We start from the raw sequence: 21,277 nt of genomic DNA on the forward strand, positions 1-21,277 counted from the left end.
AAAACAAATTTTAAAAAGCCTTAAAATTTTCTAAATAATTCTGTTTTAGTTATAATTGGCATGTAGTCCTTGCCATGGAAACTGTTACCAGTAATTTGTACAGATCGCAGAAAGCCAACTGCGGGCTTCGGCATGGCCATGTGACCCCACGGCCTTTGCATCTCAAGTGCTGGGGTCCACATAAAGAGAGGCCACCCACAGGCGTCCTGTCTGGACCTATGTGAGGGCAGGATGAGAGTTTGCCTGCAGAGGCGGTGGGGTCTGCTTCTGGGGCTGTGCTCTTGAAGGCCCCAGAGTTACTGGCAACAATGCCAATTCATTTCAGCAAGCTTCTGTGGGAAGCCGGGGAGAGGCTCCCAGTGCCCTGTGGACAGTGTCCCTCGTCCTCTGGCTGGGCCAGTCCAAGGGAAGGAGGCAGCCACCCCGTGAAGGAATCCTGTTGCGTCTGCGCAGTGGCCCTGCCAGGCTTCAGGAGAACCGAGTTCCCTCCATTCTCGGGCTCCAGCCTCCTCCCACCATGCTTTCTTCGGTTGGTCTGTGTCCTTTTTGAAAGCAGCAGATCTCATATTTTAATGAAGCACCTACTGGTGCCAGGCATCCTGCTGGCTTAGAGTTGATGGTCGCGAATAAAACCACCCTGCCTGGAGGCCGGCGTGGTGGGGCCCAGGAAGCAGACTGCAGAAGACGGGCCAGTGTCGAGGACGTGGAAGGGGTCTGTTTCTGTTGCCCTCTGCTTGCCATTGTCCCTTCAGCCTCGCCTACCCCCTTTGTCCTGACTTTTCCCTTTTCGTCCCTCCTTGTTGGGTTCTCAGCCATCAGAATTGCAGTGAGAAGCCCTGCCTCTGGCTCATGGCACACCTGGCCTTGCCAGCACCTAACTGCTTACAGCAGGTGTCTGAAGCCCTCTTTGAGGAACTGACTGATTTCACATGTTTGGTTGGGTGAGAGGTCCGCAAAGAGCAGTCATCTCTTGATGCCATCTGTCTCATCTCAGATGCTTTTTTGAAGGAATGTTTCAACTGGAAAACCATGTCATCTCACCATCCCACTCTTGCTGCAGTGGAGACTTCCGGCTCCCTCCGTTGAGCTTTCTGCCTTTGGAGCCTGAGCCCGTGGCTGAGATAAAGCTATTTCAGTGCAGTTGTTAGGAGCCCTCTGAGCCCATCTTTGACCACTTTTTAGAACTGCATTCTGATGAAACAAGCATTTTGGGCAGTGATGGGTGTTTTGTTTTTAAGATTTTTATTTATTTATGCATACAGATCTGGGGTACAGGCCAGAAGTGCAGGGACAGGGAGAGGATTCACCAGCGAGTAGGGAACAGAACAGGCAGATCTATGAAGCACACTGCCAAGGGGAGCAGCAGGTGGGTCAGGAGAGGTCTGCTGTGCCCTGTGGGTCACCTCCCTGGCTGGGGATTGACCTCGCACTGACGTGGCCATCTCCAGCTTCTCAGTGCTGCACTCTGACCCGCTGTGCCACCAGGGAGGGCCCTTGCATTGTTTTGTTTTTCATAAAGCTAATTGGTTGTCTAAGCCTGTGTGCTGTCACTGTCTCCATCCTCCTATGCTCTCGTTCTAGGGCCAGACTTCATGCCCCTGCACCCGGGGCTCTTGTCCACTGCACATACTTCCCAGCCAGGAACAATCCAGTCAAAATGTAGTTCTTGTATTTCCAAGGTGCAGTTCCTGTCTCAGATGCTGGACAACATAATAGAGCCTGAACTCAGCCCCGCCTCCAGAAAGGCACCCCTGTTTCCAAGCCATCACCCCTTCTTCTCAGTGCTTTCATCCCCAGTTTGCTGAGCAGCTTCAAGGTCTGAACAAAAGTCCATGAATTGAACTTGAAAATGGACTCTGAACACTTTCAGCAACTAAGAGTGTGCACAGGGCCGATGCATCCCGCTGGGCCTGAGATGCACGGGCAGCCTGCTTGTGTGTCAGACCTTCTGAAGTCCCCTCTCCCCCCAAATTTTTTACTTTGATTTGTTTGCCCAGCTTTTTGTAAACTTTTCTTTCTTACAATTTTTTTCTAGATATCTTTTGTTGTAGTTCTTTTTTTTCTCACCTTGGTCATTTGAATTAAAAAAATAAAATCACAATGTAATCATTCAGGTCACTCCGAAACAGCCAGAGTGAAATGAACAGTCTCCCGACTGCCTTCCCCTTTGACATCTCTGTTATGACTGACAAGTGACAATGCGTGTAAGCCTGCCATGCTTTTACTGTGCTCGTGCAGGCAGTTTGGACACACACGTCTGTAAGTGCACCTGTGTCCTGACGCATGTACTGTGGGTGTGCACCTGTGTGTGCATGTACAGGTGCGTGTGCATTACTCTGCAGCTTGCACTTCTCCCTGAAAAACAGATAACGGACGTGTCCAAGTCAGTACTTCCAGTTTGTCTTACTTTTATTATTTGCACATACTGTGGTGCTGCATCTTCACCATAATTTAAGGCAACACTTCTGGTCGGGGAATACTCAGGCAGATTTCAGTTTTCTGTTAATACGTTTTTCTGCAGATAGATTTCTTTCATACATTTCTAGCAGACAAGTCCAAGGATGTGCACATTCAAACATTTTCAAACACGGCTATATACTTTTTTAAACTTCATTTTACTACTCTGCAATCCTATCAACAGAAGCTATTACTGAGGTACACTTACGTACTTGTTATAAATAAAGATTTGTGCTAGAATTATTCCTCTTTTTTGCTAGAATTATTCCTCTTTTTTGCTAGCCCATCGCAAGTTGATTACATTTGCATTTCTGTCTGAAAATCTTTTTACCTCCAGTTAACTTTACTGACCATAGTCACTTAATTGCAATTCACCTCCATGCATGTAGTTGGAACAGAATTATCATTTAGAGAAATTTGTCTGAATCAGAGATTCCCCCTTATCGAATCAAAGCCTCTCATAAATTATTTCCATAATGAACTCCATTAAAGTTCACAGACCTTGAGAAATTGTTCAGTGGCTACTTGCTTGTTGTGAACTGAAATTTTAAAGGTGATCAGTAATGGAGCTTGGGGAGCATGAAAATTCTAGGGAGGTAGTAAATGTGTAAGATATGACACAATAAGTGTTACTGAAACTCTATGCTAATATGCTCCTTGTGATTTCTTTGCAAGTTGTTTAATTTTAAGAAGGCCTGATAAGAGAAGAACAGACCAACGGAGGCCAGTTTACAAAACAAATAATTTGCAAAATTACAGAAGGAAAGAATGTTCAGCCTCCCTGTTCAAATTGCAGACATTGTACTTGGTGATGTTTGCCACAATTTGGTGAACTAAACATTCTTACATACCCCTAGGGCAACATGGTTGTAAGCTCAAATCTCTACAAATAAGTTTTAATGCAACAATTATGTTCTGAAGAATTTATATGTGCATAAAAGCCTGATCAGAGCGTAGAGTGAAAATTAAAATTATGAAAAACCAGATTGTTCAGCCAGTTAAAAATCACATACAGTGCAAAATGATGTAAAAATAAACTTTTTAATAAAAAAAATCACATACAGAGAATACTTGATGCAGGGAACTGGGTACTGTAAGGAAGAAAAAAACTGGCTTCCAATTATGGTGTTTCCCAGAACACTCTGAGAGATGTGAAAACCTTGGCCAAATTAGCTGGAGAAACACTTAGCTAATTAGAATTAAACAAGCATATGCCCTGAAGGACTTGTCTTCTTCGAGGTTCATAGGGTATCAGATGCTTTGTACTATTTCCCAGATCTCTTTGAACTTGGAAATTTGTTCACGGTCTATGGAATGCTGGTTAACTTCTCAGAATTCTTGGGTTTCACATAACATCCTATGGAAAGAGCTAATATCTAGTAAATCTCGTATTTTATCCTTGAGTGGTGTGTCTTTATTACATGTTTTGACATATATGCTTATGTTTTTTGTGTGCATGGATGCACAGAAAAATAAGCTAGAGAAAATATGAAAAGGATCAACTCAGGTCTCTGAAGTTGCTGGTCTTTTTTTAAATGAATTTCCCAAATTTCCTGAAAAAGAAAAAAAGATCAATTCCAATACTGAAAAAAGTTGTGTTGTTTTTAATCTTCCATAAAGTCAGTAAAAAACACTGATTCATAGTACTTGTCTCTCTCCTCCAAAGGAGGGGAGGTGTGCGATGCTGTGTAGCAAAGAAATCACAGTGGGGCTGGGGAAACTTTGTGGGGGTGGATGTGTCTGTGTCCTTCATGCTGGGTAGATCCTAGGTCCAAACTCCTGGAGTCGTGTCCATTAAATAGGCACCGCTCTTTGCATGTCAGTCAGACCTCCGTAAAGTGGTCCCCAAGGAAGAGCCAACCCTTGGAGTCAGGTCTGAGTTCCATCTCCAGTTTGTGATCTTGAGCAAAGCATTTAATCTCTGCCTCCTGCTTGCCAAATAAGGAGACTCTAACTACCTCTCACAGAGCTGTTGTCAAAATCACATCAGGTACCGTGGCAAAGTGTGCTTATTATTACGTACACAGGAAAATTGCTCTCATTGAATTTTTTGCTAGTGATCACATATACAGGAAAATAACCCTGTAAATGAAGCTTACTATATATCAGAATAACTGTTTTTACAGTGGAAATATACTTCTGAGCTAATGAATGAAATGTTCTCTCTTGAGCAAATATGGTTCATTGAATTGGAGGGAAATGTTTTTAGACTAATTTAGGTGACTCCGTTTAACTTTGAGTCAGAATTCTTTTTTTTTCTTCTACTTGCTTTCAGCATTTGTCACATAATTGTCACAAAGACAAGGTTTTACTTAACCATATTCCATTATGTATGACTCAGCCCCCTTCCTATGACTTCTTTCCCCCCCCAAAGATCCTCCTGTTTAAAAAATTTTTTTGATGAATTTAATTTCTCATGCAATTGTAAAGCTGCTCCTTGGGGGATGTTTTCTTACATAATATCATCACTTTTAAATGTTAAGATCTGGGTGCTAAGGCTGATAAACTTTACCGCTGACTTATGCATTCACACTCCCCTCATGGCTGTTTCCTTGCAGTGTTGTTTTATTAACTTCTCTGTTTGTCATGTAGCAACTCTACAGAAAGAAGCCCGGGTTGGCCATCACATTTGCAAAACTGCCTCAAAATTTGGACAAAAACCGATATAAAGACGTATTGCCTTGTGAGTATCGGTGTGACTGCCTCCTTCCCCCACGCTCACACTGAAATAATGTTTCCCTTTTTAAAACAGATTGTCTGGTATTCTGGAACGATTTCCAGTGTGTCTGTAAACACCACCATCTTTATTGCAGCCATTTCAGACTCCGAACAGTTGGGGAATAGTGTTCATGCTAATGAGGTGGGAGCTGCAGATGGGGCTGGGAACTGAACTCTTGTTTACTTGGTAGGATAAAAATAATGCTCATAATAATTGGTAAATTTTTCTCTCCCCCACAGATGACACCACCCGGGTATTATTACAGGGAAATGAAGATTACATTAATGCCAGTTACGTGAACGTAAGTTTGGAATCTAGATAATAAGAAAGGGCACAATAATCAGTACAACAAGCATGATGACCACATGCAGGATGCTTTGCAGTTGACAAAGTGATATCCTGTTCACTCCCTCGTTTCGGCACAGCAGTCATTGAGGGAGGAAGAACAGGCTGAGCTTACAGAGGGCTTCACCTGTGTACTGAGGTGCAGAACGATTAAATAATTGGAAAAGTCACAGAACTAATAGGAGGTGGGAAAAAACTCGGATTCCTTGTCTCTGACTCCATCCTGCACATGCTTTCCGCCCTTAGCTGTGGACATTGATAAGGTCCTGTATTCCCATTTCCCCCATATTACTAGTGTACATTCTGCCAAAAAAATAAAACCTCCACTATATGTATACCCAAAAAAGAAAGGCTTCATATATTGTGGGGGAAGTATTTATTCACTCTGAAAAAATCTTGGGCAACTTATTTGACTCAGCTTCATCTGAACCATGGGTCAGCACCTTTTCTCTGTAAAGGACCAGAGAGCAATATTTTGGTCATTGTAAGCCCAGGGCAAAACCAAGGCTATGTCTTAGGGATTTCTATGACTATTTAAAATACAGCTTTGTGAACAGTAACTCTTAGCAAGAGAGGCAGGAGCTGGACTTGGCCCTCAGGCCATCATTTGCCAACCTTTGGTCTAAATAATAAAATCCAAATTTTTCTCAGGTGAAGTTCTCAAATTATAGCCATCAGAAACTGCCCTAATCCGTGTGGCTGATCCGTGCATAGAAAGCGGCAGCGGAAAGGGTGAGGCCATCTGGACTGCGCAGCGCAGCCTCTGTCAGCCAACAGGGGGCTGAGACCAGGGTTGAGTGAACTCTGAAGCCTCCCCCAGCAGGATCAGGCCCCTGTGTTTACCTTCCCCGCCTGAAAGTGAGGGAGTGACAGTACCACCCCACAGTGCTGCAGGTTGAGTGCTCTTTCAGTCCAGTGTTCATGCAGTTCAGAAGGGAGGGGACAACAGAGCAGGATGGCGAGGGGCCCTGGGCACCCGGAGGCCACCGTAGCAGGCCGTGTTAAGATGGGGCCATTCGCGACGCAGACACGGGGAGCCAGGAGAAAAGCAGAGCAGCAGAAGTCGATGGTATAAACTTGCATGATGTATGCTTCTAATAAAAGTAGATTTTGGTTACAAACGCTGCCTGGGGAAAGACTCACAGATTCCCAGTGCTGATTCTATTTGGCGTAGAGCAACGAGAGGAAGCCTCTTCTGCCACCTTGTAGGCATGTGTCTGTCTTTCGCCTGCCTTCTGAGTGTCATCCACGTGTAGCTTCACTCTGAATGCTTAGCGTTACTGTGAGAGCCCTCTCAAGGATTTTTAACATTCTCTTTGATTTTTTCCTCGCTTGTTGTAAGTTGGTAGATCCTGCTACTAGGATGTCACTTACCAGGTATGAGAGTTTAGGGTCCTGTCGCCTGTCCCTCTGCAGCAGTAACAGATGCTGACGCCTTCATCTCTTGCCAGATGGACATCTCTGCGGCTAACCTTGTGAACAGGTACATCGCCGCTCAGGGACCCCTGCCCCATACCTGTGCACAGTTTTGGCAAGTCGTCTGGGATCAGAAGTTATCGCTCATCATCATGCTGACGACTCTCACAGAGCGAGGGCGGGTAAGTGACTTGATTTCCAGCTCTAGTAGGTGCTGTGCCACACATGCTGCAGCTAATCTGCATCCCCGGGCTGCAGAGCACCCTCAGTGTTACCTAGTCCTGCCCCTCCTTGACCCGTGAATGACTGAGAGCTGCTAGTGGACACAGTCGTTGGAGCAGACAGTTGCAGTTGCAGGAGCTCAGCGCTCTTTCAGCCCGCTCCCCAGGCCCCCCAGCTGGAGGTGGTCAGACAGGCCCTCCTCCTCCCTGCTGAGACCCATCATTACATGCACCTCTGGCCTCGCCTCACCTGTCCAAAAACCCTGCATCAGCTGTGTGGTCACCCCCAGGGCAAGTGCTGGTCCCGTGACCAGCAGTATTGGTGCCAGGTTCTCAGTGGCACTGAGAAGGAGGAGAAATTGCAGTCTCTGCTTGTTAAGGTGAGATCTGATGCACGAAGGGGTAAGGAGGACTTGGAGCCGGAGAGCAGTGGTCTCCATGCTCTTCTTGGCCACATGTGTCTTTTCATCAGGCCATATCATTGATTATTTAGCAGAAGTCATTGTGCAGGGCACATCCGTGCCTAGAACTCTCTGACCGGTGTGTCCATCTCAATGTCTTTGTTGTGACACGTTTGCTCAGAAACACATTCCTAAATCAAATACAAATTAATGTTGCTACTGTGTGCTGTTTCTGCCCGGCCTCTCTGACCTCTCTTGGGTTCAGAATGCCAAACTGGTGTGTGTCAGCTACCAGGATTGGAATGCACCCTCTTACGTGAAACAGCATGAAATCCCTGATAGTTCTAAGAGCCCGAGGGCTTGCAAAGGGCTTCTACATGCATTGCCCCGGGCTGATGACTCCTTACCTCTGCAGAAACACTTCCAGGGTCCATCCTCTGGATGTTCAGCTTTGGCTTTTAAATCCCCCTCACAATAAGTTGAAATCCACATCTCTTTGAGCCCCTACCCCACCTGCTCCTGCCACATGAAAGATGCAAGTTATCCCCTTCTTCCAGGCAATCCCCTTTCAGATAGCTGAAAATAGTCTTGGAATTGCAAAAGGCTGCATGTTCGGTTTCCACTAAGTGCATGGTCAGCAGAAACTGTCTGGACTTTGTCTCGATGTGGCTGTCGGGTCAGTTTTCCCCATTTTGTGCTCATGCCCTGCACTCTTGAAACCTGTATGTCGCATGCTGCTGGAACGTTGAAGCAGGTCCTTTAACCTCTCTTGACACTGAGTGTCCCTGCATATAAAGTAGAGATGACATCGTGCCCACCACAGAGGGTTTATGAAGACACAGGAAGCCGGGAGACTGCATGTTGCAAGTGTCTAGCAAATGTTAACTATGGGGTGGTGGTGGGTGGTCTATGTGTGATCATCGTCATGGGGTGACTCTCGTCATCAGTTCTGGGGATTCCCTGGGCTCTCCAAAGCTTTCCTTCTGTCATTCGTGGTGTTGGCTATCGCTCTCAGCTCTGGTCACTCAGACGTTCTTCTCTTCACTGTTAAAAATGTAAAGGTCGGCCCTCCCTGGTGGCCCAGCGGGTTAAAGCACAGCACTAAGAAGCTAAAGCCACTTCCGCATGAGTTCGATTCCCGCCAGCCCCGGGGGAGATCCACATGGCGAGGCAGACCTCTCCTGACCCGCCCGCTGCTCCCCTCAGCAGTGTACTTCGTCAATCTGCCTGTTCTGCACCCCTCTGTCTCTGGTGAATCCTCTCACCCTCCGCATCTCTGGCCTGTACCCCAGTTCCATATGAATAAATAAATAAATCTTTTTAAAAAAATTGTAAAGGTCATCAGGAGGCAGTAGAAACCTTCTGGAATGCTAAGAGTTTGAGGATGAAGAACACTCTTTGAAGGACAGTTAATGCTGCCACCACGTGTAGTTTCTCCATCCCATCCACCAGCTATCATGGGAGAGCATCAGGCACTTTGCTAAAATCACAGGGCAGCGGTTCTGTGTGTGGTACACCTGGTCTCCTGTCTGGAAGCCTTGCTTTGGCATATTTTGTATTTTTGTTTATATTCACTTCTATTTAATTTTTTAAAAGATTTATTTATGCATACAGAACTGGGGTCCAGGCCAAAGGTGCAGGGGTGGTGGGAGGATTCACCAGAGACAGAGTGGGGAGCAGAACAAGCAGCTGGACAAAGTGCACTGCTGAGGGAGCAGCAGGCGGGTCAGGAGAGGTCTGCCGCTGCATGTGGGTCAGCTCCTGGGCAGGTGGGGATCAAACTCGCACTGAAGCGGCTGTGGCTGGCTTGTAATGCTGTGCTTTAACCCTTTGTGCCACCAGGGAGCCCCCTTGATTATTTTTTTATTTCCCAGATACATTTTGAAGAGGCTGCAAAGTTACTGGCACCTTTTTTGAACTCAGGGAGAACTGCAGCTGGCTCTCTGTCTTAGGGGATCTTGAGGGAGTTGAATGGGCTCAGGCAGGTTACCCTTTCAGAGGAATGTGTGGCACTTGGTAAATACTCTATCAATCAGTGCTGGCTGGCAATAGTGGGAGTGCTTGGGTCCTACCTTAGCAATTATTGTGGGAACTGTACTGTAGTTTTAAATTGATTATTTTTATGCTTTAGAAAATTTCCTTTAAAAACTATGCCTTAAAGGAAGTCTGTTACCAGTTGCCATAAGTAGAAGACACATGGAAAGGCAAAAAGACCACCACGTCATTAAATTCCAAGTATTTCTGCCTTGCAGGCTTTGAGCCCAAGACCTGCTCGCTCACTCACACTCTCCTAGAGTTTAGACGCTAACGTTAAAGCTGTCCAAGGCCCGAATTAAGACGTTCCATGGCACACACAAGAAAATTCCTCCCCACCATGTGGTTCTATCTCGACTGATAGAGACTCGGACTCCTAAACTCCCGCCAGTCATGCCACCTTTGCCAGCCCTCATGGGCCAGTTGGCATTTTATAGCAACAGACCTTAAGTCTATTGTTTTGTCCTTTCCAAATCTTACCGCTCTCCCACTGGAAAGCCATGCTGTGTCGGCCTTTCCTGTTACTTCCGGGTGCCCGAATGTTTCAGGATTCCACAGAAACGCCTCATGGACGTGCCCCTCTGCTGCCTCTCGAGGTTGTTGAGTTCGGGACATGCTGCCTTGGGCTGATCCCTGAGCCCCTCAGCCGGCGGGCCCCCCCTGTGCCCGTGCTGCCCCGTCCTCTCCCCTGAGAGCGGGCTGTCCTGCCCAGCGGTGAGGCCGTGCTCTGCAGAGGCAGACGCAGCTGCGGGCCTGCCTCCTGACAGATGATCTGCCCTGGCTGCAGCCTGCTTTCCCTTGCGCAGACTAAGCAGAAAAGCCCTTTCTTCCCTCCAGGAGGCCCAGCTTCCTCCGACTGCTCTTACAGGTCCTACCTGCCCTGACATCGTCCCTGTCTTCTTTTGTGGGTCTCCACTCCAAACCTGAGCTCCCTGTGGCCGGGGGGCTCCTTTGTGTCCCAGCCCCGTCCTTCCTAGTTGAGCCCACTCCTGCTGGTTCTGTCGGGCTCCTGCCTTTCAGATTCCATCTCTAGAAGTCATGGTGTTTTCTTCACTGTCTGATTCTGAGAACTCACTGCTCTTACTTATTGTAAGTCACCTGCTCTTCCCCTGCAAGCTGGGCGACATAGTCCCTCGGCTCCTGGTGTACACTCTCAGCTGACTGGAGCCCTTATCCTGAGGTCCCTATCTCATCTTTCTCCCACCCGCTGCTGGCTCTGCCCCCTCAGGACTCCGCCTCCAGTCTGGCAGCATTGCCCCATACTTTTGCCGAGAGCTGACATTTTCAGCGTGTCCCAGCTTCTCCCATATTGTGCGTGTAGCCAAGCAGGACCCCCCGGTCGGCAGGAAAGGGGCTGTGGCCAATGCCTCTGCCTCTCTCATGCCTGCACCTGCAGGCCCCCACCCCCACCCCCGGAGTCATGTCGCCAGTGGTCTGGGCGATGCTCCTCCAGCCACATCTCCCTGCCTTCTCCCCATTTTCAGTCCCTGCCAAAGTGATTTTTCCTGTATTCTCCCTTCAGCTTCCTGGGCTTCCTCATGGGGGTACAGTGATTCAAGCTGTAACCCCTCCATTGAAAAGTCATGCCCCACACTTTTCTTTTGAGGAGAAAATTATTTTTTGACAGCTACATAGGCCCATTTCTTGTGTGCGTGATCAGACACAAGTTGGTTCCTCAGTGGCGCCCATCCCATAGAGCTGCTCTGAGGCCAAGATAAAATAACACCCGTAGGAAGTGCCACCCCCACCCAGCAGCACATTACTGTGCAAATAGAAACTCAGAGAAATAGCTTGACCGGGATCCCCCAGCTCAGTGAGACTTATTATCCAGGAGGGAAGCTCGGGATTTCCACACACTTCTGGCTCTGGCCCCTGCACCTCAATGTATTCGGAGCCACGTAGACCTCAAATCTAAGCTGATCAAGGGCAAGACAGAGAATCCAGTTCTGGTCAGATTTTCTGGCATCTCTGGAAACGCAGAGACCGTGGCCCTGCCTGACCTGGGCCAGCTGTTTCAGATCAACGTGCCGTGGGTAGGAGCTGCAGTGGGGACCTCGCCCCGCACAGAGCAGGCACCCTCAGCTCGGATGTCCACCTGCCTCAGGATCCGCGGTCCGCAGCCCCATCGCGGCAAAGCCGAGGCAGGACACGGGCACTCACTGCAGTACCCACTTTTAAGGTTTACAAGCAATGTTTAACTCCAGCTTTCTAGCAGCATGCCTTAATTTCAAATATTTACTGTGACATTTGAAATAAAAATAGAAGAGCTGATTCCAGACAAATTACATGCCGTTGGTTTACACTCCCCTTCAGCTATAAACAAATGTTATTACATAAGTCGTTGCAACTATAGGTTTGAAAAAAATTCTTTTTGAATGAGTCAGATTTGGATAGAACTATACAGGGCTGGAGAGCTGGGCCCTGCATGTGGCTTTGAAGTCAGAGGCAGGTGCTGTGATGGCTGAAGAGCAGGCTTCAGGGCTTAGAGAAGAAGCTGGAAAGTGGCGGGTGGGAAGCCACCGTCTGAGAGACCAGCCCCACAGCAGCCCGAGGACCTGAGCTAGTTGCTTAGCCACTGAGCCTGGTTTCATCCGCTGCGTGTGAGGAGGATCAGCCCCACACGAGTCACAGAGGAAAGCTTTCAGAACCTAGGAGATAGGCTTGGGTGCAGACGGATGGCCGTCTCACTTGGGGGATTTCTTTCATCTGTTTTTTTGTGGAATCTGCAATCTCCCTTACGTTGACACAGCACCTGTAGTGACAGTGACAGCGGCCACTACTGACCTGACACCACAGTGAGCCCAGCACCACACACCATTGTCCCAGCCTTTGTCACCATCTAGGACGCAGTCCTGTCCCTGGTTTTTGGACAAAGAATGTAAAAATCAGAGGTGAAGTCGCAGGTTCAAAGTCTTGTGGCCAACAGGCCACTGGACTCCAGCGGAGCCCTGGCTGGCTCCCGAGTAGGTGCCCTGAGCCTCCACTGCAAAGGGGGGTGGAGGTGGAGGTGAAACAGTAGTGAGGTATAAGGGGGTGTTGAGAACAGAGAGGCAGCCTGAGGGACTGGCTAGGCGCATTGGGGTTAGGAGTGGCTGGGGTGCAGCAGCTTCTCCTGAGTCCAGGCCCCACATCTGAGGCCTCTGCTGCTTGCTCAGCAGTTGGATCATGTCGACTAGGAAGTTAGGGCCCCAGACTCCAGCCTGGCCCCTGGCACCCTGACCTCCACCCCACCATCCAGAAGAAGGGAGGCTCCTCCGCTCCCCTCAGAGAACACGCAGCAGATAGTCCTTGCCCGAGCATTCTTTTGGCAGCGCTCAGCTACTGGGCGTGAGTGAGAGGCCTCTGGCTCTGCACCCCGCCTCTCTGCGAGGGGTACGGGGTACCTGCAGTGGGGGCGCTCACCCTCGGCTCCCTTGCAGACCAAGTGTCACCAGTACTGGCCCGACCCTCCTGACGTCATGGAGCATGGCCCCTTTCACATCCGCTGTCAGTCAGAGGACTGCACCATTGCTTACGTGTTCCGGGAAATGCTGGTCACAAACACAGAGGTGAGTGGTGGGCCACAGCTTAGAGATGGGCATCTCATGGGCGTCCGTGCTGGTCCTGAGGAGGGCTGTGTTCTAGGTCTACTCTGCGTTTTCAGCTGGGGAACATTTCGGGGCTGCATAGCCAGCAGGTGGAAATGACCCAAGTGTCCATGGGTAGATGAGTGGATAAACGGTGGGGCCTGTCCATAGACGGGATTCTTGTTCCCTGATCCATATTACATATGGATGAACCTGAAATACCTCATGCTAAGTGAAACAGACCAGACAAAAAAGGAAAAATAATGTATCATTCCACCTACAAGGAGTACTTGGAGCAGCCACGTTCATCGAGATGAGAAAATGATACCTCTCAGGCTGGGGAGGGGAGAAGGACAAGTTAGTTTACAAAGTGCAGAATTTCAGTTTGGGAAGATGAGAAGGTTCTGGAAACGCTTTCCAGAGGCTGTGGGGTGATGGTGAAGTTTGCAGTGTTTTATGGACGTAGGAACACCACCAACTATTCAGCTAGTAGTGCTTAAAATGCTGAACTTCACACTACATTTGGCCCCTTTAACAACAACAACAAAAAAAAAAAACATGAGCCTCTGCTGTGCCAGTGGCCACAGGTATGCTGGGAGGAGCTACTGGGGTCAGAAGTGGAGGAGGCAGTTGCGAGGGAGGTGGCCTGCGCCGGGCTGGGCAGAACTTGGCAAAGGCAGGAGGGCACTGGGAGGCAGGTCCACCCAGGCCGGAGGCCAGCACCCCGCTCACCGTGACGGCTCGTGTCTCCCCAGACCGGGGAAGAGCACACTGTGACACACCTCCAGTATGTGGCGTGGCCTGACCACGGCGTCCCTGACGACTCCTCGGACTTCCTGGAGTTTGTAAACTACATGAGATCCCTGCGAGTGGACAGTGAGCCCGTCTTAGTTCACTGCAGGTACTGTGGCTTGTTGGGGTCTGTGTGTATGGTGGGACGGGGGTGTTTTGTTAATGGGGTCTGTGTTGGTGGGGACAGGGGTGCCCATACTCCATTGAGAAGGTCTGGAGAAAGTGGGCAGACATCAGCCTTGCCCGAAATCCCACAGCACCCTCTGCTTTCATGTAGCTCTGTCTACCTTAGTTCTTCACCACTCAAAAGATTTGGAGTTTTATGAAGTGTAAACTTCTGAATATAGTACCGAACTTTGAAGAAAGGCCTACCCTCGTCTTCCCCGTCTGCCGACCTTCGCAGATACAGGAAAGGCAGAGAGTAGGTTTTGTACTTGAAGCTGGGGTCTTTCCATTGGGTTTTAATCCCCTGGCCTCAGAATAAATAAGAGGCTTCTCCAGCCAGTGTGAGAGCACACCCCAAGTGTGTGTTTGGTGTTCTCGAAGGTCAGCAGAGGAAAGTGCTAAGTAAATGCCAGGACTGGTGAGTTTAGCTGGGCTCTGCAGAAATGTTGCTTGCACAGATCCCAAGTCTGTGTTCCTGTCCCTACTCCAGTGCTGGAATAGGTCGGACCGGTGTGTTGGTCACCATGGAAACAGCCATGTGTCTCATTGAGAGAAACCTGCCCGTGTATCCACTGGATATCGTCCGGAAGATGAGAGACCAGCGCGCCATGATGGTGCAGACCGCAGTAAGTGGGAATGCAGTCAAAATAGTGACAGTGGCCAACACTTCTGGAGCGTGTAGTCTGGGCCAGCCCTGCCCAAAGGGCCTCATGAGTCAAGGCACTAAGGTTCAAGGGGACTAGGTCACTCCAAGGTCACTGAGCTTGTCAGAGGCTGAACCCCAGGCCCGCCACTGCCTTTCCTTGCCCCCACTTCCTGCTGGCCTCTCAGCTGGGTCAGCCCTAGATGTGTCCTGCACTGTTGAACCACTGGCCCGTGTGTGTCGACAAGCAGAAGCAGGTCACCTGAGGGCTCCACCCGGGGACCTTTTGTCTCAGTGGGCATTTCACATGGCCCTGCCTGCTCCTGGCTCTCCCCCACGCATGCCACACCTGAGTACTCAGCATCTCGAGTGTCCTTAAGTGTGGATTTCCCCAAAAATTACAGGAGAGGCAGCAGAATGTTATGATAGTGCCTGATTCACGTGCCCCCACATACAAGCCAACTTGAGGTTGTCCCTAACCACTTTCCAAGCCTGTTCACCATCTGCAAAAGGGGACCAGCCTATATTCACTCAATCATCCACTCAACAAGTTGTACAGACACTGAAGCTCTTATGTAGGAGGAGAACTGGACTAGTCAACTCTGCATTTCTGCAGCAACAGAAAAAGCCCACAGAGAGCCTCAATGGAAGAGCATGGCTTCTTCTCCAGCCAGCTCTGTGTTCTCACAGGCACGTGGACAAAACTTCAAAGATTTCTATAATGGTTATGAGCTCTGGCTTTGGTATTTTTAATATTAATTTGTGCCTGGGAAATCTGATTAAGGGGAAAATAACAATGCTATTCTCCACCCTGTTTTGTGGTATGGAAGACTTCATTGCTGGTTCAAAATTTTAAAGTCCACCCTCCTGGTAGATTATCCTAACCAGTGACACCCTATCTAAATACTTTCTTCTCCCCTTAGGCACTTGGTAATACAGGAGTGCCTTTTTTAGACACTCCTTTTTAAAGATTTATTTATTTATGCATGGAAAAACTGGAGTACAAGTCAGATGTGTGGAGCATGAGAGGATTCACCAGAGACAGAGTAGGGAGCAGAACAGGCAGATCGACTGAAATACACTGCTGAGGGGAGCAGTGGGTGGGTCAGAGAGGTCTGCTGAGCCATGTGGGTCACTCCCTGGCCAGGGATCAAACTCGTGTTGCAGTGGCTGCAGATAGCTTCATGGTGCTGTGCTTTAACCTGTTGTGCCACCAGGGAAAGCCCAGACACTCCTTTTTAAAACAAAACTCCAGATCCTGACCTCAACACAAGGCTGTCTACCCCAGCTCTCATCTCCCCCACAGCTCTCCCCCACGCCCAGGTGTTTGGCCAGGGCCCTGCTTCTGGGAACGGCTGTCTCTGCCTGGCCCTCCATGTGGATGTGCACTAATTCTTGTGCCCAACCTGACTCCCCAAGACTGGGGTTCTTCCGTCTGCTGTGTGTCCATCACATACGGGCTGCCCCTCTCTGGTTGTAGCCCTCACTCCTTACTGTGTAGAGTAGTGAGTTCACAGGCTGTCTCTTCTGTTTCCCTGGCATGTATCACACAGAGTACAGCAGATCCTCCAACTTCTTTCAACAACACTTCATTATAAGCCAAAAATCCCAGCCAGTGGCAAACAAAACGACTCCTGTTGACGACAGGAGGTATCCTGTTGAGGTATCCCCAGTCCTCTTTCCACTACAGTTCACAGCTTCCAAGAACTTCTCAGCATCGTTAAGGAAGGGCTTACTGTACTTGCAAGTGACATGAGGGAAGTACTGCCTATGGGGGTGAGATAGCATCTCCAGGGCTGCCGGGGGATTTAACGGCTTCCTTTTCTTTTCCAGAGCCAGTACAAGTTTGTGTGCGAAGCGATTCTTCGAGTTTGTGAAGAAGGTTTAGTCCAAATGCTGGATCCCAGTTAAGACAACTGTGAATAACATTTGTACGTTCATTCCTCCTTCCCAAAGACATCCACCTTAAGGACAGGCCTTCTCTCCGGAAGCAGCAAGAGGAATCCATAGGCGGTGGGAAAGGAATGAGCCCATTTGAACCCAGGCACTTTAAATTTCTCTAGGAAAGGTATCGTGTACATAGGAACTGTGTAGGTAACGCATGCAGTTACAGCTTCACTCAGGCCCGCATTCTCCTCCAGAGTTGAAAGCAAACGGGATCTCAGTCGGGGCCTATCCTAATGCCTTCTTCCCTAGATATCACATTATTCCTGTTAACCACCCTTGGGCAGCTCAGAGGGGTCGCGGCAGAGCTGCTGACTTCCCAGAAAGAAGATGGTGTGGCTATTTAGGGTCGCTTGATGTTTTGTGTCTGTGTATCAGGCTCCAAGGGCTGAGTTTTCTGTGCTTCCCGGTGGAGTGGACAAAGAGCGCTCTCCCGCCCCGAAGCTAAGGGCACCCTGATGAATGTACTAAGTGCAGGGTGGTGGTGATGGGATTTCAGACCGAAGCACGAGCAGTTCCGGCTCCGCCTCCCTTCCTGTGCCCTGACACTTCCGGTGTTTGTATTTCTGAGAGTCACGTAGGAGACGGCCACTTCCCCCCTGCGTCAGTGCCCCCTTCAGGTTCACACCCAGTGCCTGTACCGGATCAGTGAGGGGGACTCGGGTGAATTTGCGGTCGTGATGGAGGGCGAGGGCTCTCGGTGTCCTCTGGCCAACCCTGGTGTGTTACCTTTAGAAGCGGGGGCTTCTCGCTCTGCACCTCTCGCTGTATACTCAGCACCCAAGACTGGAACCATCGACTACTGAGTCTACTCCATGTATTGCTGCTACTTCAAACTCTTACACTTGAAACTTTATGATTTTCCTGAGGGGAGATGGGATAGCCTCTAAATATACAGAATCTTTGGCCCGTTGAGAAAAGATCTTCTAGGCATTGCACCATGGGAAACCCAACTTCTAGAGGATTGTCTGTGTGTGCGCACGCGCGTGTGTGTGTGTGTGTGTCTCCATGGGTGAGTGTTTCTCAGGATTCCTAACTTGATTCAAATTACAGTTGAGTTTATATAAAGAATGAGTCTCTGTATAGAAGAACAAATGTGCACATTCACCCTGAGTTACAATGGTCTCCATTTCATTTCAAAGGAGAGGATCAGACTATCTGAATATAAACACATTTGATGTTAATTTATTCTAAGTACACCATGATTTTGATTGTCCTGAAGAATTCTGCCTTTGTTAATACTGTGTTAAAAATTTTTTAAAAATTTGTGACAGGATTGTAGCAAATTACTATTTAAGGAAAATAAATTACGTAAAAATCTTAAAGCGGCATCTTTAAACAGTGGTTTTTGTCTAGAAGAGGAAGCTAAGCCAGTTTTCTTAACAGGATTTATAGAAAAAGGATGCTTTCATGTTACTGTGCATGTAAGTGAAGCCATTTTGGTGTTGAGCTAACTGGACCAACTGAGTACTTTCCTGGTTGGGAGAGGGGGTGGCGACCAGCAGGCCAGGTTTCTGAAGGTTCTTTATCTCCAGACTAGCATGTGTGCTTGCTTCCCGTCTTTTCCCCATTGATGTCTCACTGCTAGCTGGCAGCAGTGAGGGTAAGGGGGGCTGTTATATAGTATCTGTCATATACAGTTATAGACTGTTATATGGTATAACAGATGCCAGCACCCCAGACTGTGCAGTGGGAGACCATCAGAGCCCCAACTTCGTCAGCATAATGGCAGGCTAGCAGGATGTTGTGGGAAACTTTGGAGCAATGGATAGAAAAAAATTTCCAATTCACACAAAATAACTAGTTCTAGTCACCTGGATGCTTTGCCTCCTATTTCCTCCTTCAAAATAGAAATAACATTGAGAGCTTTAGGTTGAATATAAGGGTTGAATAAGATTGTGTTCGTGTGAATTTTCATCAGCTGGAATCTGACAGAGCTATGGATGAGTTACTTGGAAAATTAACTTATCAGAGAAAATCGCTTTCTTTCTGAAGAGAATCCAACACACACAGGAATACCCTATCAGTGCTTACATTCAACCTGGACTCAGAAAATTTTCTCAGCAAAGCACGAGCAAAGAGGGGAAGGCTGACATAAATTAAATGTCATCAGGATATTTGGCAAACGACAGAAATGCATTGTCACTGTGTTTGCAGAAACTTGAGAAGTCAAATGGGTTTGGAGATGTGTTTTATTATTATTATTTTTACAGCTAATTAAGTTTTTTAGCGGGGTTGCAGAAATGCTGCCTTTATGTTACATATATGTCTAAAAAGCTTGCCGAAGTTTGCAACCAAACTTTTTCTGACATTGTGCAGACCACTTAGTTCAACCCCAGCAGATTTACCCCAAACAAAGTCCTTGTAATACTGGGGGAGAGCCAGAGTAGAGAATTCTCTAGAATGGCAGAACATGTAACTATATTCTCTAGATATTACCAATTAAATTCTGTAGCTCCAAGTTTCTGCTTCACCACCTTATATACTTAAGCAATTATACTTAACAAGCCTTTTTTAGTCATAAGAGAAGAACTTCATCAAAACCAGGATAAATATTTTGCCTGCACAATTTGGGTGTGAATGGAGAAGACATTTCCATCCTACGTTCTGGCACTCTGGGAAGAGCTAATTAGATAAGTTAATGTGCTGAGTTAGACAGGAGATCACTTCTGGTGTTAGACCCTAAAACCTTCACGTGCTCTTTTGACTTTCCAGGAAAAAAAAAAAAGGTTCAGTTGGATTTAGTTGGGGGGAGAAGGGAGGGTTGAACTGCAAACTTATGGTGGTCTTTTTATCTACAGCCTGTCCTGTTCTGTCACAGCGAATATCCTTAAGTATGCGTTCAGTGTAGGGGAGAGGCTATTGCTGCTTTGTTGCTGATTGCCTTGTTTGGTGCCTCAGATTTTATCATTGGATGGCAAGCAACAGGCCTCATCTTCTGGAGGCCACAAGGAAAGGCAGCATCAAAGGTAAAGATTGTAAGAGGCAGGACCAGGGTCTCGACCTCAACCTGGCTGTCCTCAGTCCTTCCCAGCTTCTCCCCAGGGTTGCACCACCAGCAGGCAGAGATGGCAGATAAGATGGCTGAGGCTCAGGCCTGGTGGCAACAGGACCTTCAAGAGCATCACCCACAAGGATACACCAGCTACAGTCATTTCTGGGGATGGCCAATTTCTTGCTTTCCACGACATTTTTCCTCAGGGGCACATTTTCTGTTGATGGCCAAGAATCATTTCCCGTATTTCTACAGAAGAAGATGGTGATGAAAGTCATCTTGGACATTGCACGGTTGTCTGCAAGAATTGTGTTGTTGCTCTGGGCCTAAGAAGGGAAGGTTTGAGGGGGGTAGGGAGGATGGTCTCTGTTACTTACAGCCTCACGTACTTGGACGTCAGCAGAGGAACTAGCCTCCAGGTTAAGCACACTTTGAGGATGGTCTTCTCTGGGCAGTGATTAAGTTTAGAAGTTTCAGTGTATTGAACAGTATACTGATTTTGCCTAAATATAGATTGAAAAAAAAAACAATGCTGATAACCCAAACATAATAAAAGACACTGTTGCATGGTTAAAGAAACAAGACACTCAGTTTTCTTATATGTTTCTTACATGACCTTTGTTCATAAAACATTTACTATTGTTGCAGTTTGTATTCCAAAAAAATCAAAATTAATCCTAAAACCCAAGTTGTGACGCTTCTGGAGAGGTGTGCCATGTTTCTGTCATCTGTCCCAAGAGATGTCCCTCTGACATTGGCACTGTTGAATGCCATGGTAATCACTTTCTGGTTCTTGCCTATCATCTTCAGCTGAGGACAGATTCGTGATGATGGCAGAGATGCTAACCTCAGCCTAGGGAGCCAGTACACAGTCGAAGGGCTAGGCTACCTGCCTTCGTTATAACTCACATTCTATTTGGAGCAACCAAAGGGTTTGTGTGAAGTGTTGTAGTCTCAAGAAATATTTTAATTGATCAGCGATGTTTTTCTTTCTGCTAATTTGTTCTCCACACTGTCATTCTGACCTGTCAGTGGTTCTACTGAAAAACAATTTGATGAACATAAAAGCATTTGAGCTATGCACCCTTTTGTTGTGTGTTGACATTTTTATTCTAATGTCTTGCTTACTAAAAGTGTATTCTAATTTTGTTTGCCTTTTAAAAAGCAAATATTAACTCTGGGAGGAAAACGTTCTCTGCCCATCCCCACCTTCCCTCCAACAGGAGCTTGACCATTCACAATACCTACCTCTGCCCTGACCCAGTGTGGCAGATTCTGGATCACCATTAGGGTTGGCTGTGGTAACAACAGTAGCTTACACAAAATAGAGTTTCCTTTATTCTATCACACTGGGCTATTAGGGTGGCCCCAGGATCCCAGGTTCCTTCTAACTTGTTGCTCTGCTCTGCTCAACCTGGGATGCAGCTTCTGTGTGGAAAGCCATGATGGTAGCTCCCCTGTAAGAAAGGAGAAAGGAGAGGGGGAAGCCAGACCTCTTCCATTACGTTGTGTCATCTGGATGTGATCCATCCCATTAACCAGAGTTTAGTTACAAAGCTGTACCTGCTACATGGGAATC

At 47.8% G+C, this 21,277-nt stretch overlaps 1 protein-coding gene across 4 annotated transcripts in view; it reads left to right on the top strand.

Moving 5' to 3' along the window:
- Window positions 1-20,775, top strand: part of PTPN3 (protein tyrosine phosphatase, non-receptor type 3) — a 125,236-nt gene extending 104,461 nt beyond the window's left edge. For all 4 annotated transcript variants that reach the window (XM_012721505.1, XM_004677445.2, XM_012721504.1 and 1 more), the window contains 7 exons: window positions 5,050-5,140; window positions 5,416-5,477; window positions 6,973-7,119; window positions 13,013-13,141; window positions 13,915-14,060; window positions 14,607-14,742; window positions 16,593-20,775. In XM_012721505.1, coding sequence (XP_012576959.1) covers window positions 5,050-5,140; window positions 5,416-5,477; window positions 6,973-7,119; window positions 13,013-13,141; window positions 13,915-14,060; window positions 14,607-14,742; window positions 16,593-16,670 — 789 coding nt within the window. In that variant the 3' untranslated portion in view covers window positions 16,671-20,775. The remainder of the gene's footprint in view (window positions 1-5,049; window positions 5,141-5,415; window positions 5,478-6,972; window positions 7,120-13,012; window positions 13,142-13,914; window positions 14,061-14,606; window positions 14,743-16,592) is intronic.
- Window positions 20,776-21,277: the final 502 nt, after the last annotated feature.

The sequence above is a fragment of the Condylura cristata genome, unplaced genomic scaffold (assembly GCF_000260355.1).
Source record: "Condylura cristata isolate star-nosed mole 26May11 unplaced genomic scaffold, ConCri1.0 scaffold00006, whole genome shotgun sequence".
Lineage (NCBI taxonomy): Eukaryota > Metazoa > Chordata > Mammalia > Eulipotyphla > Talpidae > Condylura > Condylura cristata.